This window comes from Aegilops tauschii, chromosome 2 (assembly GCF_002575655.3).
Source record: "Aegilops tauschii subsp. strangulata cultivar AL8/78 chromosome 2, Aet v6.0, whole genome shotgun sequence".
Classification (NCBI taxonomy): Eukaryota; Viridiplantae; Streptophyta; class Magnoliopsida; order Poales; family Poaceae; genus Aegilops; species Aegilops tauschii.
The window spans coordinates 85,162,277-85,190,123 of record NC_053036.3 but is presented as its reverse complement, the minus strand read 5'-3'; the positions used below and the strand labels follow the sequence as shown (position 1 = coordinate 85,190,123).

General features: G+C 43.2%; 2 protein-coding genes across 13 annotated transcripts; one reads left to right on the top strand and one right to left on the bottom strand.

Annotated features, from left to right (window-relative positions):
• The first annotated feature begins 3,672 nt into the window (after positions 1–3,672).
• Positions 3,673–16,710, top strand: LOC109758065 (sodium/hydrogen exchanger 8). Of its 12 annotated transcripts, none has more exons than XM_020316908.4 (23): positions 3,673–3,894; positions 5,928–6,137; positions 6,294–6,348; positions 6,461–6,552; positions 7,227–7,304; positions 7,380–7,537; positions 8,119–8,220; positions 8,303–8,420; positions 9,226–9,278; positions 9,359–9,424; positions 10,639–10,683; positions 10,776–10,831; positions 11,561–11,745; positions 11,876–11,926; positions 12,004–12,111; positions 12,630–12,855; positions 13,017–13,319; positions 13,799–13,896; positions 14,354–14,485; positions 14,561–14,794; positions 14,946–15,152; positions 15,878–16,136; positions 16,253–16,710. In XM_020316908.4, exons 4-23 carry the CDS (start codon positions 6,532–6,534, stop codon positions 16,513–16,515), a joined length of 2,763 nt encoding a protein of 920 aa, XP_020172497.1. In that variant the 5' UTR covers positions 3,673–3,894; positions 5,928–6,137; positions 6,294–6,348; positions 6,461–6,531; the 3' UTR covers positions 16,516–16,710. The 12 variants fall into 12 exon arrangements, with proteins under 12 accessions (XP_020172497.1, XP_020172494.1, XP_020172492.1 ...); XM_020316905.4 differs by having other exon boundaries at positions 3,689–3,894; positions 6,294–6,344; positions 14,576–14,794; XM_020316903.4 differs by having other exon boundaries at positions 3,692–3,894; positions 6,294–6,344.
• Positions 16,711–17,630: 920 nt separating this feature from the next.
• LOC109758062 (serine carboxypeptidase II-3-like) lies at positions 17,631–21,503 on the bottom strand. Its single transcript, XM_020316900.4, has 7 exons — positions 20,928–21,503; positions 20,584–20,846; positions 20,247–20,504; positions 19,089–19,207; positions 18,550–18,642; positions 18,209–18,314; positions 17,631–18,110 (listed from the first exon to the last, which is right to left on the bottom strand). The coding sequence occupies exons 1-7, from the start codon at positions 21,433–21,435 to the stop codon at positions 17,943–17,945; spliced, it is 1,515 nt and encodes a 504-aa protein (XP_020172489.1). The 5' UTR covers positions 21,436–21,503; the 3' UTR covers positions 17,631–17,942.
• Positions 21,504–27,847: the final 6,344 nt, after the last annotated feature.

Sequence of the window (27,847 nt, the reverse complement as noted above, 5' to 3'; positions counted from 1 at the left end):
TCATCACGTTCATATGATTCGCGTTCGTTACTTTGATAATTTGGTATGTGGGTGGACCGGTGCTTGGGTGATGTCCTTTCTTGGACAAGGATCCCACTTATGATTAACCCCTATTGCAAGCATCCGCAACTACAAAAGAAGTATTAAGGTAAACCTAACCATAGCATGAAACATATGGATCAAAATCAGCCCCTTACGAAGCAACGCATAAACTAGGGTTTAAGCTTCTGTCACTCTAGCAACCCATCATCTACTTATTACTTCCCAATGCCTTCCTCTAGGCCCAAACAATGGTGAAGTGTCATGTAGTCGACGTTCACATGACACCACTAGAGGAGAAACAACATACATCTCATCAAAATATCAAACGAATACCAAATTCACATGACTACTAATAGCAAGACTTCTCCCATGTCCTCAGGAACAAACGTAACTACTCACAAATCATATTCATGTTCATAATCAGAGGGGTATTAATATGCATAAAGGATCTAAAAATATGATCTTCCACCAAATAAACCAACTAGCATCAACTACAAGGAGTAATCAACACTACTAGCAACCCACAGGTACCAATCTGAGGCTTTGGGACAAAGATTGGATGCAAGAGATGAACTAGGGTTTGAGAGGAGATGGTGCTGGTGAAGATGTTGATGGAGATTGACCCCCTCCCGATGAGAGGATCGTTGGTGATGATGATGGCGATGATTTCCCCCTCCCGGAGGGAAGTTTCCCTCGCAGAACAGCTCTGCCGGAGCCTTAGATTGGTTCCGCCAAGGTTTCGCCTCGTGGCTGCGGAGTTTCTTCCCGAAAGCTTGCTTATGATTTTTTTCTCGGACGAAAGACTTCATATAGCAGAAGATGGGCACCGGAGGGCCACCAGGGGGCCCACGAGGCAGGGGGGCGCGCCCAGGGGGGCAGGGCACGCCCCCCACCCTCGTGGCCAGGGTGTGGGCCCCCTCTGGTATTTTCTTCGCTCGGTATTTTTTATTATTTCCAAAAATAACTTTCGTGGAGTTTCAGGACTTTTGGAGTTGTGCAGAATAGGTCTCTAATATTTGCTCCTTTTCCAGCCCAGAATTCTAGCTGCTGGCATTCTTCCTCTTCATGTAAACCTTGTAAAATAAGAGAGAATAGACATAAGTATTGTGACATAACGTGTAATAACGGCCCATAATGCAATAAATATCGATATAAAAGCATGAGGCAAAATGGACGTATCACAACTTTATTATTGCCTCCAGGGCATATTTCCTTCAGCGCCACCTCGACCACCACGCCCCTGCAAGCCGGTGCCCCCCCCCCCCCGCCCAATCCGCACTCAGCAGCAACCCTGACCGGTGGCTGGCAGTGTGCTCCAGCGGCTAGCCCGATTTGAGGTAAGTTGCCCACTGCCCATTCCCCAATTTCTTGTTGGTTAACCACAGATTCGTTCTTTGTGTTTATATTGATGGATTATGATAGTCCCATCCAGTCTGCCACGTACATGAGCACATACACATAATTTGTTGTGTCCATCTTTGAATTGTTCAGTACCAATGATTCATGATTCATCGACGGAGCCCTATTTGTTTGCAGTCGAATGTTCTTCTTCCAGGTTTACTTGAAAACTATTCTGACGACTATATGTCATAGCTGGGACGGATGGCACAACGGAGCATAACCAACCAGAAAAGGAAAAATACTCATCCATCCGAAGACATGTGGAACACACGCACATTGTCGTGAGATTCAGTGGCTGTGAGTTGGTGTACAGGCAACTTGGAAACCCTATAACATCCTTTTACATAGATAATCATAGTGATCTACATATCCACCAATAGCCTTTTTCTTTGTAGAAACTCTCTTAAGAAGAAGCACCTTTATTCTGTGCATCCTTCTTCATCTCCTCATCAGCATCCTCCCTTCCCTGTACCGCTCCTTCTCAGCTGTTGGCATAGCTTTTCTGTCTCTGCATCCCTTATTCTCTCCTGGTGGGTTATTTGGATGAATGCAATGAACTTGCCACTCCTGCCAAGACCTGAGCGGAAGCCATGTGCGGTGCATTCCAAAGGATATGAATCTGTTCTTTGAGACGAGGACCTCGGTCACACTGCTGCCATAACCATAACACTTGACATGCCACATAGCTTCTCCATATTAGGCTGATATGGCCGACATATTGGTATTTGTTAGCATATCCTCGCAAAAACATCATTCTCACAGATATCAACGATATATTAGCCGACGTGGGTGTTATTTGGCTTGATATGTAGATCAGTATGATTATTTATGTAAAAAATAATGAAAGTAAAATTAGGTATTTATAACTTCATCGAACCATAAAAGCTATGCACAAATCTGTAAAGACATGTATACCATGGGAAAGTAGAGACGGACCGGAGGAAAAAAAGGGAAGCCAACAAAACAATGTGCTTACTCGTCCTGATCCATCCCTAGCCCAACAAACAACGCAAGGACAGTCGCACTGCACCTTCGTGCCACTGTTTCCACTCCCAATCTCGCCAGCTTGCCGCCAGACGCCCAGGAGCCGCCCTGCCAGCCCCACCTGTCGGGCGCCACCTCGGCCACCCCCCAGCCAGCCGGTGCCCGCCGCCCAATCCGCACTCGGTAGCACCCCTGCTCGGTGGTCGGCGGTGTGCTACACCGGCCAGCCCGATTTGAGCTAAGTCGCCCACTGCCCACTGCCCATTCCCCAATTTCTTGTTGGTTAACCACGGATTTGTTCACTCTGTTTATATTGATGGATTATGATAGTCCCATCCAGTCTACCACATACATGAGCACATACACATAAATTGTTGTGTCCATCTTTGAATTGGTTAGTACACCAATGATTTCTGATTCATCGATGGAGCCCTGTTTGTTTGCAGTCGAATGTTCTTCTTCCAGGTTTACTTGAAAACTGTTCAGACGACTGTATGTCGTAGATGGGACGGATGGCACAACGAAGCATAACCAACCAGAAAAGGAAAAATACTCATCCATTCGGAGACACTTGGAACACTCACATTGTCGTGAGATTCAGTGGCTGTGAGTCGGTATACAGGCAACTTGGAAACCCTATAACATCCTTTTACATAAATAATCATAGTGATCTACATATCCACCAACAGCCTTTTTCTTTGTAGCAACTCTCTCAGAAGAAGCACCTTTATTCTGTGCATCCTTCTTCATCTCCTCATCAGCATCCTCCCTTCCCTAGACCGCTCAACTTGCCACTCCTGTCAACACCTGAGCAGAAGCCATGTGCGGTGCATTCCAAAGGATATGAATTCTTCAAGACTAGGACCTCGGTCACAGTGCTTCCATAACCATAACACTTGACATGCCACATAGCTTCTAAATTTAGGCCGATATGGCCAACATATTGGTATTGGCTAGCATATCCTCGCAGAAACATCGTCCTCACAGATATCGACAATATATTAGCCGACGTGGGTGTTATTTGGCTTGATATGTCCTCTGATGTAGATTGATATGTAGATCAGTATGATTATTTATGTAAAAAATAATGAAAATAAAATTAGATATTTATAACTTCATCAAACCATAAAAGCTATGCATAAATCTGTAAAGACACTATACCATGGGAAAGTAGAGATGGGCCGGAGGAAAAAAGGGAAGCCCAACAAAACAATGTGCTTACTCGTCCTGATTCATCCCTAGCCCAACAAACAACGCAAGCACAGCCGCACTGCGCCTTCCTGCCAATGTCTCCGCTCCCAATCTCGCCTGCACGTTGCGAGACGCCCAGGAGCCGCCCTGCCAGCCCCACCCGCCGGGCCCCACCTCGGCCACCCCGCCCCAGCCAGCCGGTGCCCGCCGCCTAATCCGCACTCGGCAGCAACCCTGCCCGGCGGCCGGCGGTGTGCTGCAGCGGCCCGATTTGAGGTAAGTTGCCCACTACCCATTCCCCAATTTCTTGTTGGTTAACCACAACGTTCTCTGTGTTTATGCTGATGGATTATGATATTCCCATCCAGTCTGCCACGTACATGAGCGCATACACATAATTTGTTGTGTCCATCTTCGAATTGTTCAGTATACCAATGATTCCTGATTCATCGACGGAACCCCGTTTGTTTGCAGCCGAATGTTCTTCTTCTAGGTTTACTTGAAAACTGTTCAGACGACTGTATGTCATAGCTGGGACGGATGGCACAACGGAGCATTACCAACCAGAAAAGGAAAAATACTCATCCATCCGAAGAAACTTGGAAGACTCACATTCTCGTGAGATTCGATGGCTATGAGTCGGTGTACAGGCATCTTGGAAACCCTATAACATCCTTTTACATAAATAATCATAGTGATCTACATATCCACCAACAACCTTTTTCTTTGTAGCAACTCTCTTCAGAAGAAGCACATTTATTCTGTGCATCCTTCTTCATCTCCTCATCAGCATCCTCCCTTCCCTGGACCGCTCCTTCTCAGCTGTTGGCATAGCTTTTCTGTCTCTGCATCCCTTATTCTCTCCTGGTGGCAGTGGCGGACCTAGCTCACTGGGCCAGGGTGGGCCAACAGTGCACACACTCATAAAGATTTATTTTTATTTATTTTCGCTATTGTGAGAAAAATGTATTTTCTCTTTTGGGTTTCTATTTACTACTAATTCAAGTACCTCTCATTTCAAAAGAACAAGAAAAACATGTGTGGAACAACAACTTCTGGCTCCATATATTTAGGATCATTCCTACCCTTCTATCGTCAAAATGGACGGGCGCGGCAACGCACGCCATCAATGATCTAGTACCTCTGATGATTGGCTCACTCCGAAAGCTGTCTGGCAATTTGGGCATATGTGCCTAGACCGCCGTCTTATCCAGAACCACCGTTCTAGGGTTAATGAAGCCATCATATTCTTCCATAAGGAACGCCTGATTTCTGAAGAACCATGGTCCCATGATCATTGCCTTGTTCCAATTGCCTAGGCAATCAAACTGGGCTGAATAAATTCTCCTGAACACGTCTCCAGATCACTTCCTTTGTCGGGTTCCACGCCGATCTCATATCCGCGAACAGCGTGCTAGGGCTAAACCCTCGCGTAGTATGTACCTTAGCAATTGCCATCCACTTGGCTTTCTCGACGGGTCTGTGATCTCATCTTCCCATACGAACTCCTCGACACCTTCTTCATGCAGATGTAGCCAACCAAGTAATTCTTCGGCCGGATCCTTAGCCGATCCGCTCGACTCACCTTTATGTTTCATGCTCTCTGCCGCTCAGAGTGATCACGCCGACTACGGTAACCCTACCACTTCCACGGAGAGCCCACCATCATACTTGAAGCAGTGGCATATCAGATTAGATCCATCCATGTACAAGAAACAAGCATATCAGATTATTTATACACCAATGTTTTGAAATGCCATCTTGTTAGATAATTACGAAATGATATAATTTGAAATTTATGACATGCTTCGAAGTTTGGAATCTCTGAGGAAGTCTTAACTGGGACATATTTGAGTAGCCCTTCAGTGCATATCATTGTTCACTTGGGATATTTTTGTTATTTTGTGTATACCGATGTGACCTAGTTGTCCAATTTGTTATGTGGAATTGCGACACTCTGTCTATTTCTCGGACTACTACTTGAAGATAGATGGTCAAATCCGGAGAAACTATAACAGTCCTAGCTTTCTTCAGCCGTCTACATATTGAATTATGCAGGGGTTGGGTTGTGTAAGGATGATTTTTTCATGAACTTCTGTAAATATTTGTCTTTTTGTGTATTTGTAATATTATATGATGCCGATTGCTCAGAAAGTTGGTAGCATTGTCACATGTGTTTTTTGGAGGCGATTTTGTACTTGAATTGCTGCCAATCCAGTATTTCTAAATTAACCTCACGCCTACACATTTAAAAAGTTCATTTTATCTTTTGTCCAATTTGCAGTCACACAGAACAATTGTGCTCGCAGGAATACGGCACTTCTTCAGGAAGCAGTACCGACAGTATCTCGAGTCTGGTTCCTCCCTTCCGATGGCGACCGCCGCCGAGCCCGACGACGCCGTGCTCTTCGCCGGCGTGTCCCTCGTGTTGGGTGCCGCCTGCCGCCACCTCTTCCGCGGCACGCGCGTCCCCTACACCATCGCCCTCCTTGTCCTTGGTGTTGCTCTAGGGTCACTAGGTCTGTGTTTATCCCCCCCCCCCCCCCCCCCACGCGAAAGTCGAATGGGAGTAATAAGTATCTGATTCTCCTTAGAAAGAGAGTAATCTGTGGTTCCATTCCTTTGCTGCACGACGGACTCAGTCTGACAGTTTGTAAATACTGTTCAACATCCAGAGTACGGGACAAAAGACGGTCTAGGCAAACTTGGAGCTGGCATGCGTATCTGTGAGTGAGTTCACCATGGACGTATTATTTTGAAGACTGGAACAACACAGTACTTGAGAATTAGTTTATTCAACTTCTGAATTAACCGCTTGCTGATTGTGCTTCAAAAATTGCAGGGGCTAACATAAATCCTGATCTTCTCCTGGCTGCTTTCCTTCCGGCCCTTTTGTTTGAGAGCGCCTTCTCGATGGAAGCACACCAGATAAAGGTATCTTTCCAAGTCTGCCTATCTACGCTGAAATCTGAGTGGCTTAATTTAAAGCTGATTGATCTTTATTCAGTTATGATTACTATTTCTTGCCAAGCAGTAAATACTAGTAAAAAAGGAAGGAAACTAGATGGCGATTAGAGAATAAAACTAAGGAACGCCATACATCATCAGGGCCGGAGGACAGGCATCCCAGGCCTGCTGCTCATACCTTGGTCCAAACTGAAGTTTTACTCCGGATGATGTGAGCATAGATAACATGAGTTCCTCTGTGGTTGAACACATGGCAGTTTATTTCTTTCGATCCCTCCCAAAGCGAGATCAACATCGAGTCTTCGTACAAAAGGCAGCTCTTTAGAACAGAGGAAATGACCAAACCGACATCAAGAAAACTTCACAGGCCATACTAATTCTCTGCTCAGTTAATATCATTGATTATCCATAATATTTTTCCATCCAGTTAGTCACATAAGCTCATGTTTGATACAACCATGGCCTCAATGCAAACCACCTTTAGTTCCTATTGTTCTCTGTTAGCACACATATTTGGTTTCTCTAGTATTGGTGCTTATGTTGATCTACTCCCCTGCCAATTTTCTGTTGTGATATTAGCACTGCGGGTGCATATGTCTTTGTTCTGTGTGTACTAAAATATTAAAATGTTTATTTTGTAGAAATGCATGGCGCAGATGCTCTTACTTGCTGGCCCTGGTGTGCTAATGTCAACATTTTTGCTTGGCACTGCTCTCAAGGTGTGTACCTAAGTTTAAAACGGACATATACCACTGACTTTAATACTTTGATACTAGCTAGTCCATTTTCTGTAGCTTACTTCTCCATATGATTGGAACTGGGAAACATCATTGTTGCTTGGTGGTCTGCTTAGTGCCACTGATCCTGTGGCCGTGGTTGCAGTTCTAAAAGAGCTTGGAACAAGTAAAAAGCTCAGTACGATTATTGAGGGAGAATCCTTGATGAACGATGGGTATGCCTTTTTTTCAATCTAAACATGCTTTTTTGTTTTCATGTCAATTTTGTTGGAGGAACTCCGATTATGAGAAGAAAGATACAACCTGTGACTCAAATAGGTAGGTTACAAGTTTTTTTTCTTCGAATGTTCGACTGGTCCACTCTCCGGTTGGAAAAATGCTCATTAGTACTTGTACTTAAAACTAAAATTCAAAGTATTAGTTGTAGCAGTACAGTTGTTCCTGAGACCTGACACACATGTTTATGGCAAAGGCTCTGGAGAATATAGTGTACAAGTTAATCTGAATGAGGGAAGACTTCACGCATGACAATACTAAATCCAAGGCTGTTTTCCTTTTCCAATCTAAGGGATTATGAAGGTTAAAACAGGATTTACTTAACTTAACTATGGCCTGACACCTGATCTCTGTATCTGCAGATACTTCTGTTAAGGTATCCATCAACTAAAGTGTGGGGTAGGGAAAGCTTAAATAAATGAAAATAACTTTTCGATGTCGTAAAATTTCATTGTGCACCAATATAATACTTTTGTGTTTGAACCGCATTTCCCGCTAAATGGACATACACTTTCTACAGGGTTTCTGTTGTTGTCTATCAGTTATTCTTACAAATGGTGCTCGGAAGAAGCTTCAATACAGGGTCTATATTGATGTTCTTATCGGAAGTTTCACTTGGAGCGTATGTAGAATGTTTTTTTTCAATCAAATTGCCAAATATGGCTACCATGCTTCTAATACTAACTGGTATCTTCTTTGACCAGTGTTGCTCTGGGCCTTGCATTTGCAATCATATCATTACTATGGCTTGGCTTTACTTTCAACGATACAATCTTGGAGATGACGCTAACTCTTGCTGTCAGCTATATTGCTTTCTATACTGTAAGATAATGAGCATATTCAAGCTCTCGTACTCCTGCTTTTTCTTTTTAAGGGTACAATTGGTTCAGTTTATTGAAATAGTTCAGAGCAAATGGAAGGAGTCTTAGCATCAGTCCTAGAATCATGTTTCTCCTTTTGCAATCTTGATTTTGATGCTATTTTACTAGTAATCTGAGGTAACTTCTTGATATGCATATGGCAAAGTAGCTACCTGATTTAGATATCTAGAATCTGAAGAGAGTGAACTGTTTTCATCCCAATGACAAAGAAGATATTCAAGCTCTCATACTCTTTTTATAAGGCTATAATTTGTTCAGTTTCTTGAAATAGTTCACAACAAACTGAATGAGTTGTGAGTCTTAGTACCAGCCCTAGAATTATCTTTTGTGCTAGCTCATTTTGCAAATTGCTCATGAGTCTTGATGCTGTTTTACTGGTAATCTAAGGCAAGTTCCAGATATGCATGTACAATGTTGAAGTATATGTGGATTGCCCAACCTTCTTCATCAGTTCGGACTTTTGGTTCTATTGGTTGGGTGCATTAAACTTAATATGAATTCAGAACCAAGAGGTCTTGGGTTCAAGCCTCGGCCTTTTCAATTTAAACTAAAAATTTGCTTGCCCTCTTTCTGTCCATGTTTAAGATTGCCCAACCTTCTCCATCAGTTCGGATTTTTGGTTCTACTGGTTGTTCTTTGTCATGTTTTCTCCGGAAAAAAAAATCATCTATGAGTTCTGATATAGAAGCCACCAGTTATTTAGTAATTTGGTGGTTATTTTCTTTAGCTAATATTGTTCATGTCAGGTGCAAGATGCACTGAAGTACTCTGGTATTTTGACCGTCACAGCTTTGGGAATGTTAGTAAAACTTGTCTTCACATCTGATTGGCTATCCTTTAATCTCGTTCCTCCACTGTTAACTTTGCCATGTCTGGCAGGTTCTATGCAGCTTTTGCAAAAACTACTTTTAAGGGCGACAATCGCCGAAGTTTGCATGATTTCTGGTATTGTTCTAGCAACACATGTCCTTTCATATTATTTTAATATTATCAGCAAGATCAAGATTCTCAACAGTGATCATGGTATTCCTGGTCACATAGGCTAACTTGTTCACTGTTCCTCATGTATTCTGTCAGTTCCATAATCCTGGTCATGCTTTTTTTTTCTGTCAGCATAACCTATATTTTCAGGAGATTTTGATAAATTTATGTCCTTGCATTAGGATACCAGTTGCCAAGTTTGTTCATGCCCAGTATATAGTTACTTGTCCACTTCTATTTTTTCCCTCGCAAAAACACAAACACACCCGATTTAATATTTTGTCTTCTAAATGACCATGTATTATCATTGTCATCATTGTCCTGATTCCTGAAGTAGCCTTAGTAGAATTTTAGAGTTTGTAACTGGCAATAAAGTGAGAGTAATGATTACACCAAATTTTACTATACTATCGAACTAGTATGTGCACGTGGTAGGAATGTTTTGTCATATTCCATCCCTGAGCTCTCGATCCTGCGATCGTAATATGCATACGCTTTGGGTGTCGAGCAACGCACGTCGGCACCCCATAGATGACTCAGTGGACACAGACTTACCCAAGGTTCAGGCTCCTGTATGGGTAATGCTTGTTACGAACTGAACCCTTGTATAGCTATGGGCCAAACAGGCCAGAGAAGTACAAGGTACATATGCAAATGAACCCCTATATAAGGGAGAAAGTACACAGGCCTATACACAGCACTATATAACACTTGACAATACTCTAGTGTCCCATTTTTCTCTATTATCTCGAGGATTTTAACAAAGAAGGTGTAGTGGATGGGGTCTATCCTCGGCGGATGGCGATCTCCATGCTTGGCTCCTCAAAAGAACAGGGTTGTGTTGCTTGAGTTTGAATTGAGTTGTCCTCCTATATATGCGTCTTTTTGTCAGGGCTTGATCCTCTCCGGGTTGGTCTCACAGATGTCACCATCCTTAGTCGGCTTAAACGCTGGATCCTTCAGGGTAAGTCCTTCCCTAGTACAATGGGTATTGGGTATGGTCTTGTAGAAGATCCCTTAGGCCTTGTGTACGAACAGGTCATCTTATGTAAGTACGCTTTCTCTTGCGCGCTCACGACACCCTGAGCAGACGCTATGACACACTCAAAATTTATGTATGTTTTCATATTTTCTGAGATTGCCTATTTGTATCTTACTGCTGTTTTATTTGTATTCAGGGAAATAGTTGCTTACATTGCGAACACAATTATTTTCATACTGAGGTATCAATATTTGTCCAACTTTCATATTTTTTGATAGTTCACTTTATATTGACACCATTACGATGTTTCTTACATGTGTGTATTACCCTCAGTGGGGTTATTATTGCAGATGGTGTGCTAAGACATAATGTCCATTTTGAGAGGCACGGTAATATCTTCATTTATCTTTGTCTACTGTTTGTTTTCATGAAAACTGCAAAACAAGCATGTCTACTTCATTTTAAATTCTCCTTGTTCATTGCCAACTGAACCTTTCTTTGGTTTATTATAAAAGCATGCTGTTCGTAGTTTTCATCATGCAGCATCATTTCATGCCTGTGTTGGTTCAGTGAGTGCTTTATTATACATCATGGTAACGAGTTGTTGACATAGTTACTGAGCTAAATCCTCTTATAACACACTTCTTTGTCATGCTTATCAATTTTACTGGGGATCATTAGCTCAATTATGAATGCCGCAACTGCAGCCAACTGATTATGTGGATGAACACTTGGCATCTCAGTTAGCCAAAGTTCTGCTGATATGTTGTTTTAACCACCTATCTTTGGGGCAGCACAATTGGTGTTTGCTGTCATTGCATTTTTCTTTTCTTGACCTTTAAAAAAGTGAATCATGTTAGTCAGTAGAATTGCAGTTTGATCGTATTTGCGAGTGCTTAAAACAACTTCTGTGTACTATACTTCTTGTTCTAATCCATCTTCATGCTGTTGAACCAGAAATATGTATACATGTCTAACTACTGCTCCTAGTCTCTAGGTTGGGGGTTGGGGCCTATCCTGCCCCCTGCCCCCCTTTTTCTCCTCCTATATGTAGCATGTTGTACAATCATCGGGGAATTCAGTAAACCTACTCTTCCGTTTATCTCTTGCTCTTTCAGGCACTTCATGGGGGTTTCTTCTTCTGCTCTATTTCTATGTACAAATGGCACGGGCTGCAGTTGTCGGTGCTCTATATCTTTTGTTGCGCTACTTCGGGTATGGTTTGGACTTCAAAGAAGCCATAATCATTGTTTGGTCTGGGCTGCGAGGTGCTGTTTCCCTATCATTAGCACTGTCTGTTAAAGTAAGTTATATTCATGTACCACTTGACCATCTCATTTGTCTCTTATTATCACTATATTAGTCTACTTTTGTTCTTCAAAAAATTAGTCTATGATAATAATTTGAGGTGTTACTGGGTTACTTTCTACCAGCGTGCTAGTGATACAGCTCAACCTTTTCTGAAACCAGAAGTGGGAACAATGGTAGGTTAGTTTTTCCTGACAAAATACAAAATCATAAAATTTAATTTGAGCAAGGCTTATTTTCCATGTTTTTGCAGTTTGTGTTCTTCACTGGTGGCATCGTGTTTCTGACCCTGATATTGAATGGTTCTACCACACAATTTTTGTTGCACGCACTTGGTATGGACAACCTGTCAGTAACAAAGGTTAGCTTTACAAATTACAGGTTTCATCTATGGGTTTTTTAACCTTGGAGTTAAAGAATTTGCTTTTCTGTGTGCTATTATGAAATCTTTTGAACTCTAACTCCTCTTTCATTTCCCTTAGATTAATTAGTAAATAGGAAGATTATATGGTGTGATTGTTACACATATTTTATTTCTGTGCCTATGAGTTCAGGGTTGGTGGATTAGCATCTTATATAACCATGGCATAAAAATGATTAATTTCTCTTTCAGTTGAACCTATTTGTAAGTCCCAAAGGTGTTCTGAGCCTTGCTTACTACTATTTTTAGTTAAACTTCTTCATCCAGCAACTCCGAGGAGTAGGTTTTGTGTGACTGATACCTTGTTTGCTTCCAGAAATATCAGTACTTTATGGTTTCACATGTGATATATATATATATATATATATATATATATATATATATATATATATATATATATATATAGTAATGTTCTGTTCAGGTTCGGCATAAAAGTTGTATTCTGATTACTGCTGCAGCTTCGCATGTCGAATTATGCTAGACATGAAATTCTAAACAAGACATTAGAAGCTTTTGGTGATCTCAAAGATGATGAGGAGCTTGGTCCTGCTGACTGGGTTACAGTTAAGAAATATATCACAGGCTTGAGTAACTTGGAAGATGAACATGCACATCCACATGATGACAATCATGATCACATACATACCATGAATTTAAGGGATGGCCGAGTGCGTCTTTTGAATGGTTGGCAGCCTTTTGTTTGCTTTTCTTTTGTGCCCTTAAATAGTTGGCTTGATACGTCCATAATTCTATCTTGTCTCTGTATTTTATGGAGATGTTTAGTTTCATACTAAATGCGATCAGTTAACAAAGATTTTTTTCCTTTTTGTAAATATTGTTTTCAGGTGTGCAAGCCAGTTACTGGGCAATGCTTGACGAGGGACGGATAACTCAAGCTACAGCCAATATTTTGATGCGATCAGTTGATGAAGCTATGGATCTTGTTTCTAGCCGACCATTATGCGATTGGAACAGTTTGCAGTCCAATGTCTATTTCCCAAGTTACTATAGGTTCCTTTCTGCAAGCATGTTACCACAAAGTTTTATCACATACTTCACAGTACAAAGATTGGAGTCAGGGTGTTACATCTGTGCTGCATTTCTTCGTGCTCATAGAATTGCAAGGAGACAACTACAAGATTTTCTTGGTAAAATCTTGGAAAACTTTTAGAATGCCTTTATGTGCTTGTTATTTACCATTTCTTTGCTACCAATTCCAGAACTTAGTATCCAATCCATGGATCGGAGGGAGTAAATGAATATTAGTCACACTACGTGGCGCACATGCCAGATGTTATGCGTAGGTGTCCGTCGTTATAGTCCATAAGCAGAACAGAAAGTAGTATTTTGTTACTTGTCGGAGCCAGTCTATCTTTCTGTAGAATCAATCAGCTACAGACCCTATTTTTTAAGATACGTGGAAAGTAGTATGGTGCAGATGGATGCATGGCTCAAACCATTTAGCTTATTAAGGTTGAACTATGTAAAGCCTGTCTAAAGTCATTGTCCTCAACAGTTTTAAATCCTTCTATTTTCTCCTCTGACCCTATTTTTTAAGATACGTGGAGTTCAACTTGCACATATGACCCTAGTTACTTACCAGTGTTCCGTATACTTCTTTTGTCAGGTGATAGTGAGATTGCAAAAATTGTTATTGATGAAAGTAATGCTGGGGGAGAGGAAGCTAGAAAGTTCTTGGAAGAAGTTCGCTGTACATTCCCTCAGGTTTGTGCTTACAATGTGCATTTATCTGTTGACTTAACTATTACGGAGCCTTCAGCCTCCAGCACAATAGCTCGACAGTTCACTCAACAATCAGTTATCTTTTGCAAAACTCGAGAAAGCACCATCTCAACTGAACTGGGACTCTAGTTTGATCTGTAGAGAATTTCCATGTGCTTGTATGGCATCGCTAGGGTGAGTGGTTGTAAATGGTTAGCTTCGGAGTTTTGTTTTTCAGATTTTGTTTCTTGCAAAATTCATGTGAAATTGTTGCAGAACTCTCTACATTCGAGAGAGGCCCTAGTTTTATATTACTTTGGAATACTTCATTTCATTGTCATACAACAATTCTGTACTAGTGATGAAAAACCTCACTATATGAATAAACAAGGCAGTCTCCCATTGGTGAACCTGTGAGTTCATTGTTGCCTAGATTCTGAAGGTGTTTCCACATTTTCAGCTTCTTTGTGTGCTAAAAACTCGACAAGTAACATATGCGGTATTGACACACTTGAGTGAGAATGTTCAAAACCTATGGAAGACTGGGTTACTGGAAGAAAAAGAAATGGCACATCTGGATGATGCTTGGCAGGTAGTGGAGTGTTTGACTTGTCTTTTGCTTCGAAAATTAATTGCCAAAGTGGTTTCAGTTCACAATTCGTGTCAGTTAATCACTTGTCAGACAGATCTCAAGAAGCTTAAGAGGAGTCCACAATTAGTGAAAATGCCAAGAGTTAGCGATCTTTTAGGCGCTCATCCATTAGTCAGCATGCTGCCTGCTGCTGTGCGTGCTCCTTTGTTAAGCAATACAAAAGAAAATGTAAAAGGGCATGGGGCAGCCCTTTATATGGAAGGCTTAAGAGCAACTGGTATATGGATTGTTTCGATCGGAGCAGTAAAGGTATGTTTCTGCTTAAGACTGCTCTAAACAGTACTGTATTTTGTTGGAGTATATACCTTCAACATTTTTGACGAATTAACTGTTCACACTGGGAGCATGTGCTCTCAGTAGCCATTTCACCGCCCCCTAAGTTACCCCCTTTTTTCGACAGTGGAGAAGTCAGAGGCTAAGCAGCAGGCATTCTTTGCACCCAATTTTCTCACATGGAAGCACTTTGGGTCTATACGAGGTGCTAACAGGAAAGTCTTGTCTCTGTGACATGATTACAGATTCTCTCGTCCGCTGTTTCTTCATTGAAGCTGAAAAGATAGATCAATTGCGTCAGTCAGATCCTTCTGTTGAGGCTTTTCTGTGGCAGGTGTGCTTTAATTTTACTGTTTGCTTGTGTGCTTACTAAATTCAGTGATTATTGTACATCTACTGCAACTGCGCAATTAGTTTTTTTTCTTCTGAACTCTACGAGGGCATAGAAGCAGATGTTTTCTGGATTTTACTTAATATCACCAGTTCACCACGTAGCGAAACTGCTGGCTACCAGTCGAAGAACCAGAACCTTGCAGATGAGCGGCGTTTCCTCTTTTCTTTTTTAACCAAGTTTGAGTAGAATTGTTTCTTGTTTCTACCCAATCTCAAATTTAAGAGTTCAAAATTTAGAAAATTTCTAAAAAGAGAAACTGAGCTAATTTTCCCCTCAACATGTTCACAAGAAAAACAGAAATGTCGAGGTTGCATTTCTTCTGTTTCTGCCCTCAAACCAAAAACAAAAGCACTAGATACTACTCCTCCATCCCACTCTTATACATGTTCACAAGAAAACCAGAAATGTCGAGGGAGTACAACATAGTAGTTTGATTTTTCTGGTTTCCCTTGATTATTACTTGGCCCCTAGATGCCTCGTCGTGTCATCTTGTCTCAAATGATTTAGGTATTTCTGTAACATTCTTGTGGCCGAGAATTCGTTTATAGCACGGTCCCCATTTTGTTATGAAACTACTCATGCATCTGTTCACCCAAATCGGTTACTTAACATGTGACAGTGTTTCTTGTATATACTCCTTAATCACTGGCACATGGAAATTGCAGGAAAGTGCTGCAGTCATTGCTAAGCTCTTGATCCCACGTGTGTTCGAGAGAATGACAATGCAAGAGACACGGCTTCTCGTCAGCACAGGATCTGCTATGAACTTGTACACCAAGGGCGAAGACATCATACTCGAGCATAATTACATCGGCATCTTACTAGAAGGAACTTTGAAGGCGGAGAACCAAAATAACATCGTTCCTCCAGGAGTGCTGCTGCCATCAAGCATGGACCTGGAGTTACTTGGTCTGCAGTCTTCAGGTTCTGCACATCATCCATCAAGAAGTGAATCATGAAAAATGGAAGGCCTACTCGTACGTTTTTTAGTTATATCTACTGATTGATGTTGACATTGATGTTTTCCTGTTTACCTACAGAAATGAACCATATGGACAGTTGCTCCGCAGCAAACAGCTATCAGGTGGAAGCACAAGCAGCTAGAGTTATCATCTTCGAAGTAGGGAGGCTGTTCACGGAGGCCAATGGGCAGAGGAACCAGCCGGGTGGTAGCTTCTCTGCTGAAGCCTTGCAGCTCAGCATGGAAGAATCCACTGGAGAAGAACAAGTCATCATTACCGTCGACTCTACGAACAAGCTGCCCTTGGGCGATTCATCATCTGGCGTGACGCGAGGCAGCTGATGGGATCTTGTGCGAATATAGTAGCGTGCTTGATGTAGCAATCATGAAATTGATCTTGCTTCTCGAGAAACACTTGGCTTATTACTTGCTGTTATAACTAAATAGGGACATGGTGATTATGACCATGCATTTGGCGAATATGGCAGCTACGTAATGATATTACTCATGGAAAGGGTGAGACCCTGGTTCAAGCTACTGTTGATTACTTGGACAGCTATTACAAGTCGCTTCATTTGGCAAGGAAATTTAGTATGGAAGAGATAATAAAAGGAAAGATGCCAATCTCGGAGGATGGACGTGTTGTGAGCAGAAAATGTACACCAACCCCTGTTCCATAGCCTCGGCCACCATCAGGCTGGGTAGCCTTATCTGTTGATGGTTCTTTTTCAAGCCATGATGGGCGTGCTTCTACTGGAATGGTACTGCAGAACAGGGATGGGACTACGATCTTTGCGGCATATAGATACATTTTTCATTGTAATGACGCCCTTGAAGCGGAAATTCATGCAATCATGCAAGGTATGGCTTTGGCCATTCAACATTCAGACATGCCGGTGATCGTCCAATCATCGGATTCTTCAAATGCATTAGCAACCCTCACGGACCGTCACACTTTCCAGATTAGCCTATGCTCATCTTGACGCAGAGATTAAAGCTCACATGGTTGCTAGGGAGTTTGTTCCTTGTAAAATTGGTCAAGAGCAGAATAGGGTAGCACATCTTTTGGCACACTATAACCGTACCGAGTGTTGTACTGCGGTATGGTTGAACTCGAGTCCTCCATGCTGTGAGGAGCAACTGTCTCGAGATTGTAACACTATCATTTTGAAATAAAACTCCCTTTCATCCCGCAAAAAAGAAAAAAAAACTAAATCGTCGGTAACCATAGATAGAGTGTACAAAGTAAGGCACGTCATCATGCCATTCAACATCGCCGGGTGTCATACCAGCAACACAATTTCAACAAGTGTGTGTGTGTGTGTGTGTGTGCACACGCTAGCTGTTCTGTACCGGGAGGAGGTTTTGCATGTGTACTCCCTGTGAGGGGATTATATACTGCCTGTCACTGATGCAACGCTTTGATGCTTCTTTAAGCAAGGAAGCCAATTTGCAAATTTGACAATATCCCCTAATTCGTGGCCAGCATATACATAAACACACGGCCGGGAGGACACAGCTTTTCAGCATGCCATTTTGGCAAACAATCTTCAGACTTGATAAAACGGCAGCAGTGCATGCAGTTGCGTGACCCGCGAAGCGCTCATGCGCTAATCGATCGATGTCTGTACGTATCCAACATCACAGGGTTTTGCTTATTTCTTGTAGGAGTAGCACTATTTTGTACTGTAAAATCTACTGTAATAACCAGTGAAGCACTCAAGGTGGTGCTGCTGCTGTACGTACTACTGCCATCTGTCATCTTCCTCCTAGCATTTTTTGCAGTCAGGCAGCGTTGTGCCGGCGAGGAAGGCCTGGAGAAGCTGGAGCGCTCGCTGCGGCTGGTAGCTGGGGACCTCGTGGCCAGCTCCTCTCACCGTCACCAAGCTGAGGCCGCCCTTGTACTGCACCACGTATCCGCCCACCTCTCCGGCACCCTGAGTTCGTTCACAAGATTGAAGAGCATGTCATTACAAATTCTGCAGATTTTTTGTCAGGGTTTCAGTTCCATTATGGCAGGAGATCTCGGTTGTACCTTGGTGCTGCTAAACCACCGCCTCCATTTCGCGGCCACGGGGAGCTGGAGCTGGTTGATGGAGTACCTGGTGGCGGTGACCGGCACGTTCCCGTCGGTGTCTCCGCTGGGAGGATCAGCTATTAACTTTCATTCGTGCGTATCTGAAGAGCGCTATGATCTACTCCCTCCGTTCCTAAATGTAAGTCTTTGTAGAGATTTCACTATGAACCACATACGGATGTATATAGTTGCATTTTAAGTTTAGATTCATTCATCTTGCTCTGTATGTAGTCCATTTAGTGGAATCTCTACAAAGACTTATATTTAAGAACGGAGGGAGTAGTATGATGCATGCGTACCTGTATACCCAGACTCTGATGTTGTTTTTCATCAGCTCCCTGATAATAGGCAAAACAGTTGTGGTGCTGTCGATCCAGCGTGTCAAGACCTCGCTGAAAATGGGCAAGAAAATAGTGTTTTTTGAGTGGAACATCGACCTTTCATAAACAGTTTGATTTGTTGTGAATGGAATTTGATTTGTTTAGCCTTCATTTTGACGAACCATATTGTCTACTTTTCTATGAGTAGAAAGTGTAGAACTGAGCTAATTTGGACACCTGAGACTAACATTAGCACAAATGAGGACATGTATAGTGAATTAGTGATTGGTAAGATGGTCTTGTCTTAAGCCTGCCATGCAATTTAAAGGTGACAATAAAATATAATGTACTGTACAATGGATTATTTTCTAGTTTTATCTTTACTAAATATTTGATGAGAGATATTGTTGTTGAGAAGACAAACTTTGTTTTTAGATTTCTCTTTCGTTCACCTCAGTATGCTAAATACATGGTACTTCTAAGATAGCACCATAGAATGGGTAAGCGGTGGATGATACCTGCAAGCTAACCAGGGGTGGTCGAGGCGGGTGACGTTTGCGTGGAACGCCTTTTGAACATCTGGCTTGTTGAGGTAGGCCTCCACATAATTACTTGTGCACGTATCAAAGCTCTCGATCTGGAGGCATGTTAAGTAAAACCCAAGTCAACTTCACTACTCAGTACCTCAAGAAAAACAAACTTATTTTCTCCTTTATTTTGTTGTGGGAATCGACGTAAATCCACTCTAACAATGGCAAGCAACCACATCGACCATGATGTCAAGCTCATACCCAGTCTAGGCATCAAGGGCAACATGTTGTGAGAGTGGTTAATGTACTCCCTCCGGTCATTTTTACTCCGCATATAAAAATTGTCTGAAGTCAAACTTCATAAAGTTTGACTATATTTATATGAAAAAATATCAACATCTACCATGCTAAATTTATACAATATGAAAATTTAAGTCATGACGCATCTACTGATATTGATTTTACATTGTGAATGTTGATATTTTTCTACAAAGTTGGTCAAACTTTACGAGGCTTGACTTCAGACAAATCTTATAGGCGAACTAAAAAGGACCGGAGGGAGTACAATGCATGAGACATCCCACGCGTGTATTCACTATTAACAACTGCTTTAAGATCTGTGCCTTGTTATATATATATATATCTTATTTCAAAGTATTACATGATGTTTTCTTAGTTTTTTCTTGTTTCAAAGTGCAGTTGTGTATACTGTATCGACAAATCCACTCTGGAATAAGTGTACTCTTATTTGTTGATACACCACGAAACAATATGATACACGCTGGAACGAGAGAAACATGCCGATGAAACATGATGTAATACTATGAAATAAATCAATTTTCAACACTGGCTATAAAACATGACACGAATCACGAAGTAGTGGTGAATAGTACTTCCTCCGTTTCTAAATATAAGTCTTTTTAAAGATTCTAATATCAACTACATACAAAGCAAAATGAGTGAATCTACATTTTAAAATGCGTCTATATACATCAGTATGTAGCCCGTATTGAAATCTCTAGAAAGACTTATACTAAAAACGGAGGGAGTAGATATATGCACGAGATATTTCGTGCTGCATGGTAGAGTATCATTTCTTAGTCCGTCGTCACGATATGGTGAGCTGTGACGACGATGGTGACATACCGAGGGGGTGATGGGCGGGGTGACGAGCCCTTCCGTCTGGCAGTTTGGCGCGTAGATGTTGTAGTTGTCGATGTCCCGGAGGTTCTCGACGACGTCGTCGTTGGCTTGGTCGCAGAGATCATTCGACTGGGCGCCATTGGTGAAGTTGCAGTTCTGGTTGACGCCGGCGGCCGTCTCGTCGGAGATGAGCGCGTGCGTCCAGTAGAAGTCGAACGTGCCCTTCTTGTCCGTCCCCTCGTTGATCACCGCGTTCCCAATCTTAAGACACGGCGCGCACCGCATCGTTTAGCGACCGCAAAGTCCATTAATGTGTAAGCTAGAGCTTGACGACGTGTACCATGACCCCTTTGAGGTTGATGGCCAGGGAGGCGTGGCGGAGGACGGCGTGGGCGAGCTGCGGCGCGAAGTGGCCGGCGTAGCTCTCGCCGGCGATGTAGAAGTCGCGGCCCTTGTACTCCGGGAAGCGCTCCATCCAGCTGGCCAGGAAAGCGTACGCGTCCTCCGCCGTCCGGTTGTCCCCGCTCCGGTCGTAGTCCGCCGTCGTGTTCGAGTACGAGTACCCCACCCCAGCCGGGCTCTCCAAGAACAGAACGTTCGCGGCTGCACACCAATGGATCATCATCACAAGCGGTCACGCGTTGCCGATCACGGTGAAAAGAGCGTGTAGGTGACTGTGCGTACCGTGGTTCCAGGAGTAGGGGTTGCGGTAGAGCGTCTTGCCGTCGCTCATGACGCGGAAGGGGCCGAGCTCCTCCATGGCGCCGTACCCCAGCGACGAGCACCCGGGGCCGCCGTTGAGCCACAGGAGGAGGGGCTTGCCCTTGGACGACGACCCGTCGCCGTTGCCGTTGCAGCCGACGGCCTCGGCGAGGTAGTAGAACAGCGCGCGCCCGGCCGCCGCGTCCACCGTCACGTACCCGGCGTACTGCGCGAAGTCCACGCCGCGCGGCTGCCCGGGCAGCGCATCCACGCGGTCGGCCTCCTTGCGCCCGACCTCCGCCGCCGGCACCGACCTGGGTCTTCTGCTGGCCGTCGCCCTGGTCGGCTCCTCCACGGCCGCCAGCGACGACGACCAGCGCAGCCGGCGCAGGTAGTCGCCCTGCCGCGCCCTGGCCGCCGCTGCCGTGCTGCAGCCCAGCGCGAGGCATTGCACCAACGCCAGAACCAACATCAGCACGGCCTTCCTCATGGTGCTCTGTTTCTCAGCTTCTGCCGGCACTGTTCTGTCGGCCGGTGGGCGGTGGCTACACACCGGAGGCGACTGGGTGCTCGTGTAGTCGTGTCTGGTAGTGGTATTTATAGGGCGGGGATTTTCCCGACCACCAAGCTCTGTGTCGGGGAATTTCCTTCAAGATAGATGGGCTATCCGGCCACTAGGAAGTACCGAAGTAGTGACACTGTCTTTTTCTCTTTCGAAAGTTCGGTAGGCACTAGGCACACTGTCAGGACCGAAATGCTCTGCATCTATCGTTAAGGAGAAACAGGACAGTACCGGGTTCAGATAAGCAACGGTCCAGATGGAAGCTGGCAAGTGAAGTGGCATCCAACGGTCGGATTTTGATTTGATCCAGCGTCCAAAGTTGAACAAGAGGGAGATCTTCTATTCGAAGGCGTCCTATGCATAGGATAGGATTACCATATGAATAGAAAATTTGTAGGAAATGAGGTGACATGCATTTAAATATTATAAGTAGAAATAAAAAAAGAGATGTCATTTGATTCACATTATAAGAATTTTTCGTTAAATCTAGGCTAATGTTTATTTTCTTTTGAAATGTGAAGGACAGAAACCAATCCCACATAGGAATATGAATCCATTCCTATGAATTAGAAGGCTCTAAAGAAAAATTCCAATCCTATAAAATTACTATGAAATTCCTTCAAAGTAAAGAAGGTCGAAGTGTTATTTGATAGAGTTACAATCAAGTGGGACAAATGCCTCAATGCAAAGAGGACAATAGTGTAGCCATACAACTGATTAACACTGAGTTCGACTATAAGCAACTAACCGACTACTACCCTATTTTGCTCCGGGCAAATTTTTTGAAGAATAAACTCCTTGTCTTCCATTAATTTTTTTTATTTCAGCAACTAGATGACCGTATGCTGAACGATCCAAGATGTCACTGGAGTGTTGATTCTGCTTAGGGTTTTTTGGTGGGCCTTTTTTGTTTTTTGTTTTTGCGAATACGGGAAATGCTTGTGCTTTGTGAAACATGCTGTCCTCCACGTTCTCGACAAAGGATCTGGTTGCAATACAAGGAGGCTGCGATGACTTGAAAACAGTATATGGACGACTCTTAATTAGTTAACCTCAAAGAAGTCCTAATGGCCGATCATTGTCATCTAGAAGTGTTGACATATGTGCAACAAAAAGATCAAACGGTGTGTCGTTAGCGGAAACGAGTTGAACATACTTTGGCCGTGGTGTTGAACGTGACCGCTCCTCCAGCTATTACTAACTATATCCCTAATGTTTCACAAAAAAAAAGTATATCCCTAATGTAATTGGTTAGGCGAGCTCCCAATTAGGCAATTAATTACCACGTGATTTGGACGTGGGCATGGTTAGCTTTGGGGTTCCACTAAGTGGTTGTTTGGATAGCAGGCATAAGCCATGGGATATGGAAAACGAGTTTTTAGCTGCATTTTAGCAAAATCATTTTTTTTCAAGAATACACTTTGTAGTGTATCATTTCATCGACAGAGAGCGAAAAGAGTACATGGGGTGGACATCCAAAGCTGCATGCGCACGAGAGAGAATATCAACAGGCTCTGTTTGGCTGCTTGGTTGGGGCTTAGCTTTGCACATACGTGTTAGCTCCTGGGTAGATTTGATCTAGCAAGTTTAAAAACCAATAATTGATATCTAGAGCCTCGACGATCTACAATCTACGATGAGGGACAACGACGCTGAGTCAGTCAAGTCCGGCAACGATGGTTCCAAGGCGAACAAGTCCCGCGACGGCGGTTCCAAGGCAAACAAGAACGGCGACAAGGTGAAGAAGGGCGGCAAGTTAGCGACCAGTGGTGGAGGAACGGGCGGCGCCAACATACAGGCACATCGCAACATCCCTATCCAGTGCCGGATGCTCACCGACGCCAACTACAGCGTGTGGGCAGTGAAGATGAAGTTCATTCTCCAAACCCTTCGGGTGTGGGAGGCCATCACGGATGACGACGTCGACGAGGAGTGCAACAAATGTGCCATGGCTGCCATAGCCCAGTCTATGCTGGATTTCATGCTGATGACATTGGCGGAATTCGATACGGCAAGAGAGGCGTGGAACACACTCAAATAAATGAGGATTGGAGAATATCGCGTCATGAAGGCTCGGGCACAAGTACAAACAAAGAAGGCGACTGCGCCGTCAGGTGGTGGTGCAATGAAGCAGCACCATGATAGTGCCAAGTGATCCGAGACAGAATGCACCGTACAAAAAGACGGTGTAGTGTCTCGGCCTCCTAACAGAGCATGCAGTGGGGTTCATCGGATAGGCTACGCCGCTCGAGCTGATCAGTCGTCCAACATCGGTCGTGGGAAGCCAACCACTTCATGTTTAGCCAACCCAATTCTTCCAAGTGATGCGCCAAGTGTTTGAATTTCAAGAGCTATATATCCTTTATAACACTATGCTCCATCTATACCTATATCTATACTAATATAAAAAGACCCAAATGGGCAAATCCAATTAATCTCGGCCATCAAATCATGTCAATCCAACGACCTAGATTGCTTCAATGTCGAGCGCTCAACACGTTTAACATGCAGTTAATTTCATGCCAAATATAATGCTAATCACATAATAACACGCAAATAATATCTTACTTAATATTTCCATGCACTTAATATACTTCCAAATTAACGTACATTGCATGTACACATTGACTAGTGGAGACAAGCAGGGCAGTCGTCGATGACTACCTTTGGCAGGAAATAATTCGACATCTCCTCCACACCATTCCATGCCATACACCCATAAATCTATACCAACATAAAATACCCAAATGGGCAGATCCAATTAATCTCGGCCATGGACCATATGAGATGTTTCAGGAATTGAAGTTAATATTTCAAGCAAATATCCGAGTTGAGAGATATGAAGTCTCCAACAAGTTCTATAGCTGCAAGATGGAGGAGAACAGTTCTGTCAATGAACACATACTCAGAATGTCTGGGTACCATAACCACTTGACTCAGCTGGGAGTTAATCTTCCGGATGATAGTGTTATTGACAGAGTTCTTCAATCACTGCCACCAAGCTACAAAGGCTTCGTGATGAACTATAATATGGAAGGGATAGATAAGACAATTCCTGAGCTCTTCGCTATGCTCAAAGCTGCGGAGGCAGAAATCAAGAAAGAGCATCAAGTGTTGATGGTTAACAAGACCACTAGTTTCAAGAAAAAGTGCAAGGGAAAGAAGGGGAACTTCAAGAAGAATGGCAAGCAAGTTGTCACTCCCGGGAAGAAGTCCAAGTCTGGACCTAGACCTGAAACTGAGTGCTTCTACTTCAAAGGGATTGGACACTGGAAGCGGAACTGCCCCAAGTATTTGGCGGATAAGAAGGATGGCAAATTGAACAAAGGTATATTTGATATACATGTTATTGATGTGTACCTTACTAATGCTCGTAGTAGCGCCTGGGTATTTGATACTGGTTTTGTTGCTCATATTTGCAACTCGAAACAGGGGCTACGGATTAAACGAAGATTGGCTAAGGACGAGGTGACGATGCGCGTCGGGAATGGTTCCATGGTCGATGTGATCGCCGTCGGCACGCTACCTCTACATCTATCTTCGGGATTAGTTTTAGACCTGAATAATTATTATTTGGTGCCAGCATTGAGCATGAATATTATATCTGGATCTTGTTTGAAGCGAGACGGTTATTCATTTAAATCAGAGAATAATGGTTGTTTTATTTATATGAGTAATATCTTTTATGGTCATGCACCCTTGAAGAGTGGTCTATTTTTGTTGAATCTCGATCGTGGTGATACACATATTTATAATATTGATGCCAAAAGATGCAAAGTTGATAATGATAGTGCAACATATTTGTGGCACTGCCGTTTAGGTCATATCGGTGTAAAGCGCATGAAGAAACTCCATGCAGGTGGACTTTTGGAATCACTTGATTATGAATCATTTGATGCTTGCGAACCATGCCTCATGGGCAAGATGACTAAGACTCCGTTCTCCAGAATAATGGAACGAACTACTGACTTATTGGAAATAATACATACCGATGTATGCGGTCCGATGAGTGTTGAGGCTCGCGGCGGGTATCGTTATTTTCTGACTTTCACAGATGATTTGAGCATATATGGGTATATCTACTTAATGAAACATAAATCTGAAACATTTGAAAAGTTCAAAGAATTTTAGAGTGAAGTGGAAAATCATCGTAACAAGAAAATAAAGTTTCTGCAATCTGATTGCGGAGGCGAATATTTGAGTTACGAGTTTGGCCTTCATTTAAAACAATGTGGAATAGTTTCACAACTCATGCCACCTGGAACACCACAGCATAATGGTGTGTCCGAACGTCATAAGCGTACTTTATTAGATATGGTGCGATTTATGATGTCTCTTACCGATTTACTACTATCGTTTTGGGGTTATGCATTAGAGACAACTGCATTCACGTTAAATAGGACACCATCTAAATCCGTTGAGACGACACCGTATGAACTATGGTTTGGCAAGAAACCTAAGCTGTCATTTCTTAAAGATTGGGGTTGCGATGCTTATGTGAAAAAGCTTCAGCCTGATAAGCTCGAACCCAAATTGGAGAAGTGCGTCTTCATAGGATACCCAAAAGAAACTGTTGGGTACACCTTTTATCACAGATCCGAAGGCAAGATCTTTGTTGCTAAGAATGGATCCTTTCTAGAGAAGGAGTTTCTCTTGAAAGAAGTGAGTGGGAGGAAAGTAGAACTTGATGAGGTAATTGTACCTTCTCTTGAATTGGAAAGTAGTTCATCACATAAATCAGTTCCAGTGATGCCTACACCAATTAGTGAGGAAGCTAATGATGATGATCATGAAACTTCAGTTCAAGTTACTACCGAACCTCGTAGGTCAACCAGAGTACGTTCCGCACCAGAGTGGTACAGTAATCCTGTTCTGGAAGTCATGTTACTAGACCATAACGAACCTACGAACTATGAGGAAGCGATGATGAGCCTAGATTCCGCAAAATGGCTTGAGGTCATGAAATCTGAGATGGGATCCATGTATAAGAACAAAGTATGGGCAGTAAAAAGAAGGCTACAGGGTTCTTACTTACCATCCTGCAGTTCACTATTGTCTTGCATAAAGTGTAAACAAATAGTTCGATTGACATCTTTTGACCCATTTTAGTAACAATCTTTATCAGTTTTCTCAGTTGATGCTGGTTCATGAATATCTCATTGCCCCATACGCAAAAAGGGTCGAAGTGTGGATTTTTGGCAATGATATATGTACCTAAAAGCACCAAGTTAATATTAGAAGCTAAACAACAATTGAAAAATGATGTAGTACAACACTCCATCCATCCCATTATATAAGATTTTATTACATGTATATCTAGACATCATCAGAACATGAAGGTAACACTCTTCCTTGTTGCTATGTAGCCTGGGATTGCATATTTAGTCATTCAGTACAATGCATGTTGCTAAACAACAATTGAAAAAGGAAAAGGCATGTTAACTGCAATATCCTTAACAGCAACCAAGTATCGTAATTCATAGTGGTATTGTTGAAACTGTTATTGATGAAATTGAACTGCACAGCAAATAGTTGCACATATGGAGCATCACATTGTGAAGAACTGAAATAAACAAGTCATAAGGACATCTCTAGGCGATCCTTAAAAAGTTAAAGGACTAAAACCCTTAGTGGATATATCTATACTCCAGCAATTTTTGGCCTTTTCTAGTCGATCCCCTAAACTTAAGGTTGTAAACTTCAATTTGATCAAGTTCAAAGCAGGTTCAACCAAAAGTAGCATGCATTCAAACATAAACATATATAGTTTTGCATAACCGAACATAAAACATAAATTTAAACTAAGCTAAACTACTTTCGGTCGAAGTAGAGGTCGAGTCAATCCTTCCTTGTCATGTACGGTGTGCCACGAGCCAGGTCCGGGCCAGTACCTTCGTCGGGGTCGTTGGGGAAGGCACTCCTCCACTCGTCGACGTCGATCTCCTCGTCCTCGAGGCCCACCTCGACACCCTCCGCGCCGCCATCGCCGCGGCCTTCGACCTCGTCATCATAGGAGAGCGCGATAACCTCGCCGCCCTCCACGCCGGCAAAGATCGCCCGCTCCGCCTCCACGAGCTCCAGGTGCTGCCGGCGGAGCTCTAGCATGTAGGCCTCATCGGCGGCCTCAGCCTCGAGACGCTCCCACGCCTCGCGGTCCTCCCGCGCCATAGCAGAGCTCACCACCCCTGGCTCCAGCGGAATGAGGTGGACCGGACGTGTGCCGAAGGGGAAATCGAGCCTAGCCGCCGCGCTGTGGTAGCGGGCCTGCCAGCGATCATACTCCATGGTCGCGAGCTTGGCCATGTGGAAGCTACCGAGCCACCGGCGGGTGTGGGTCTCT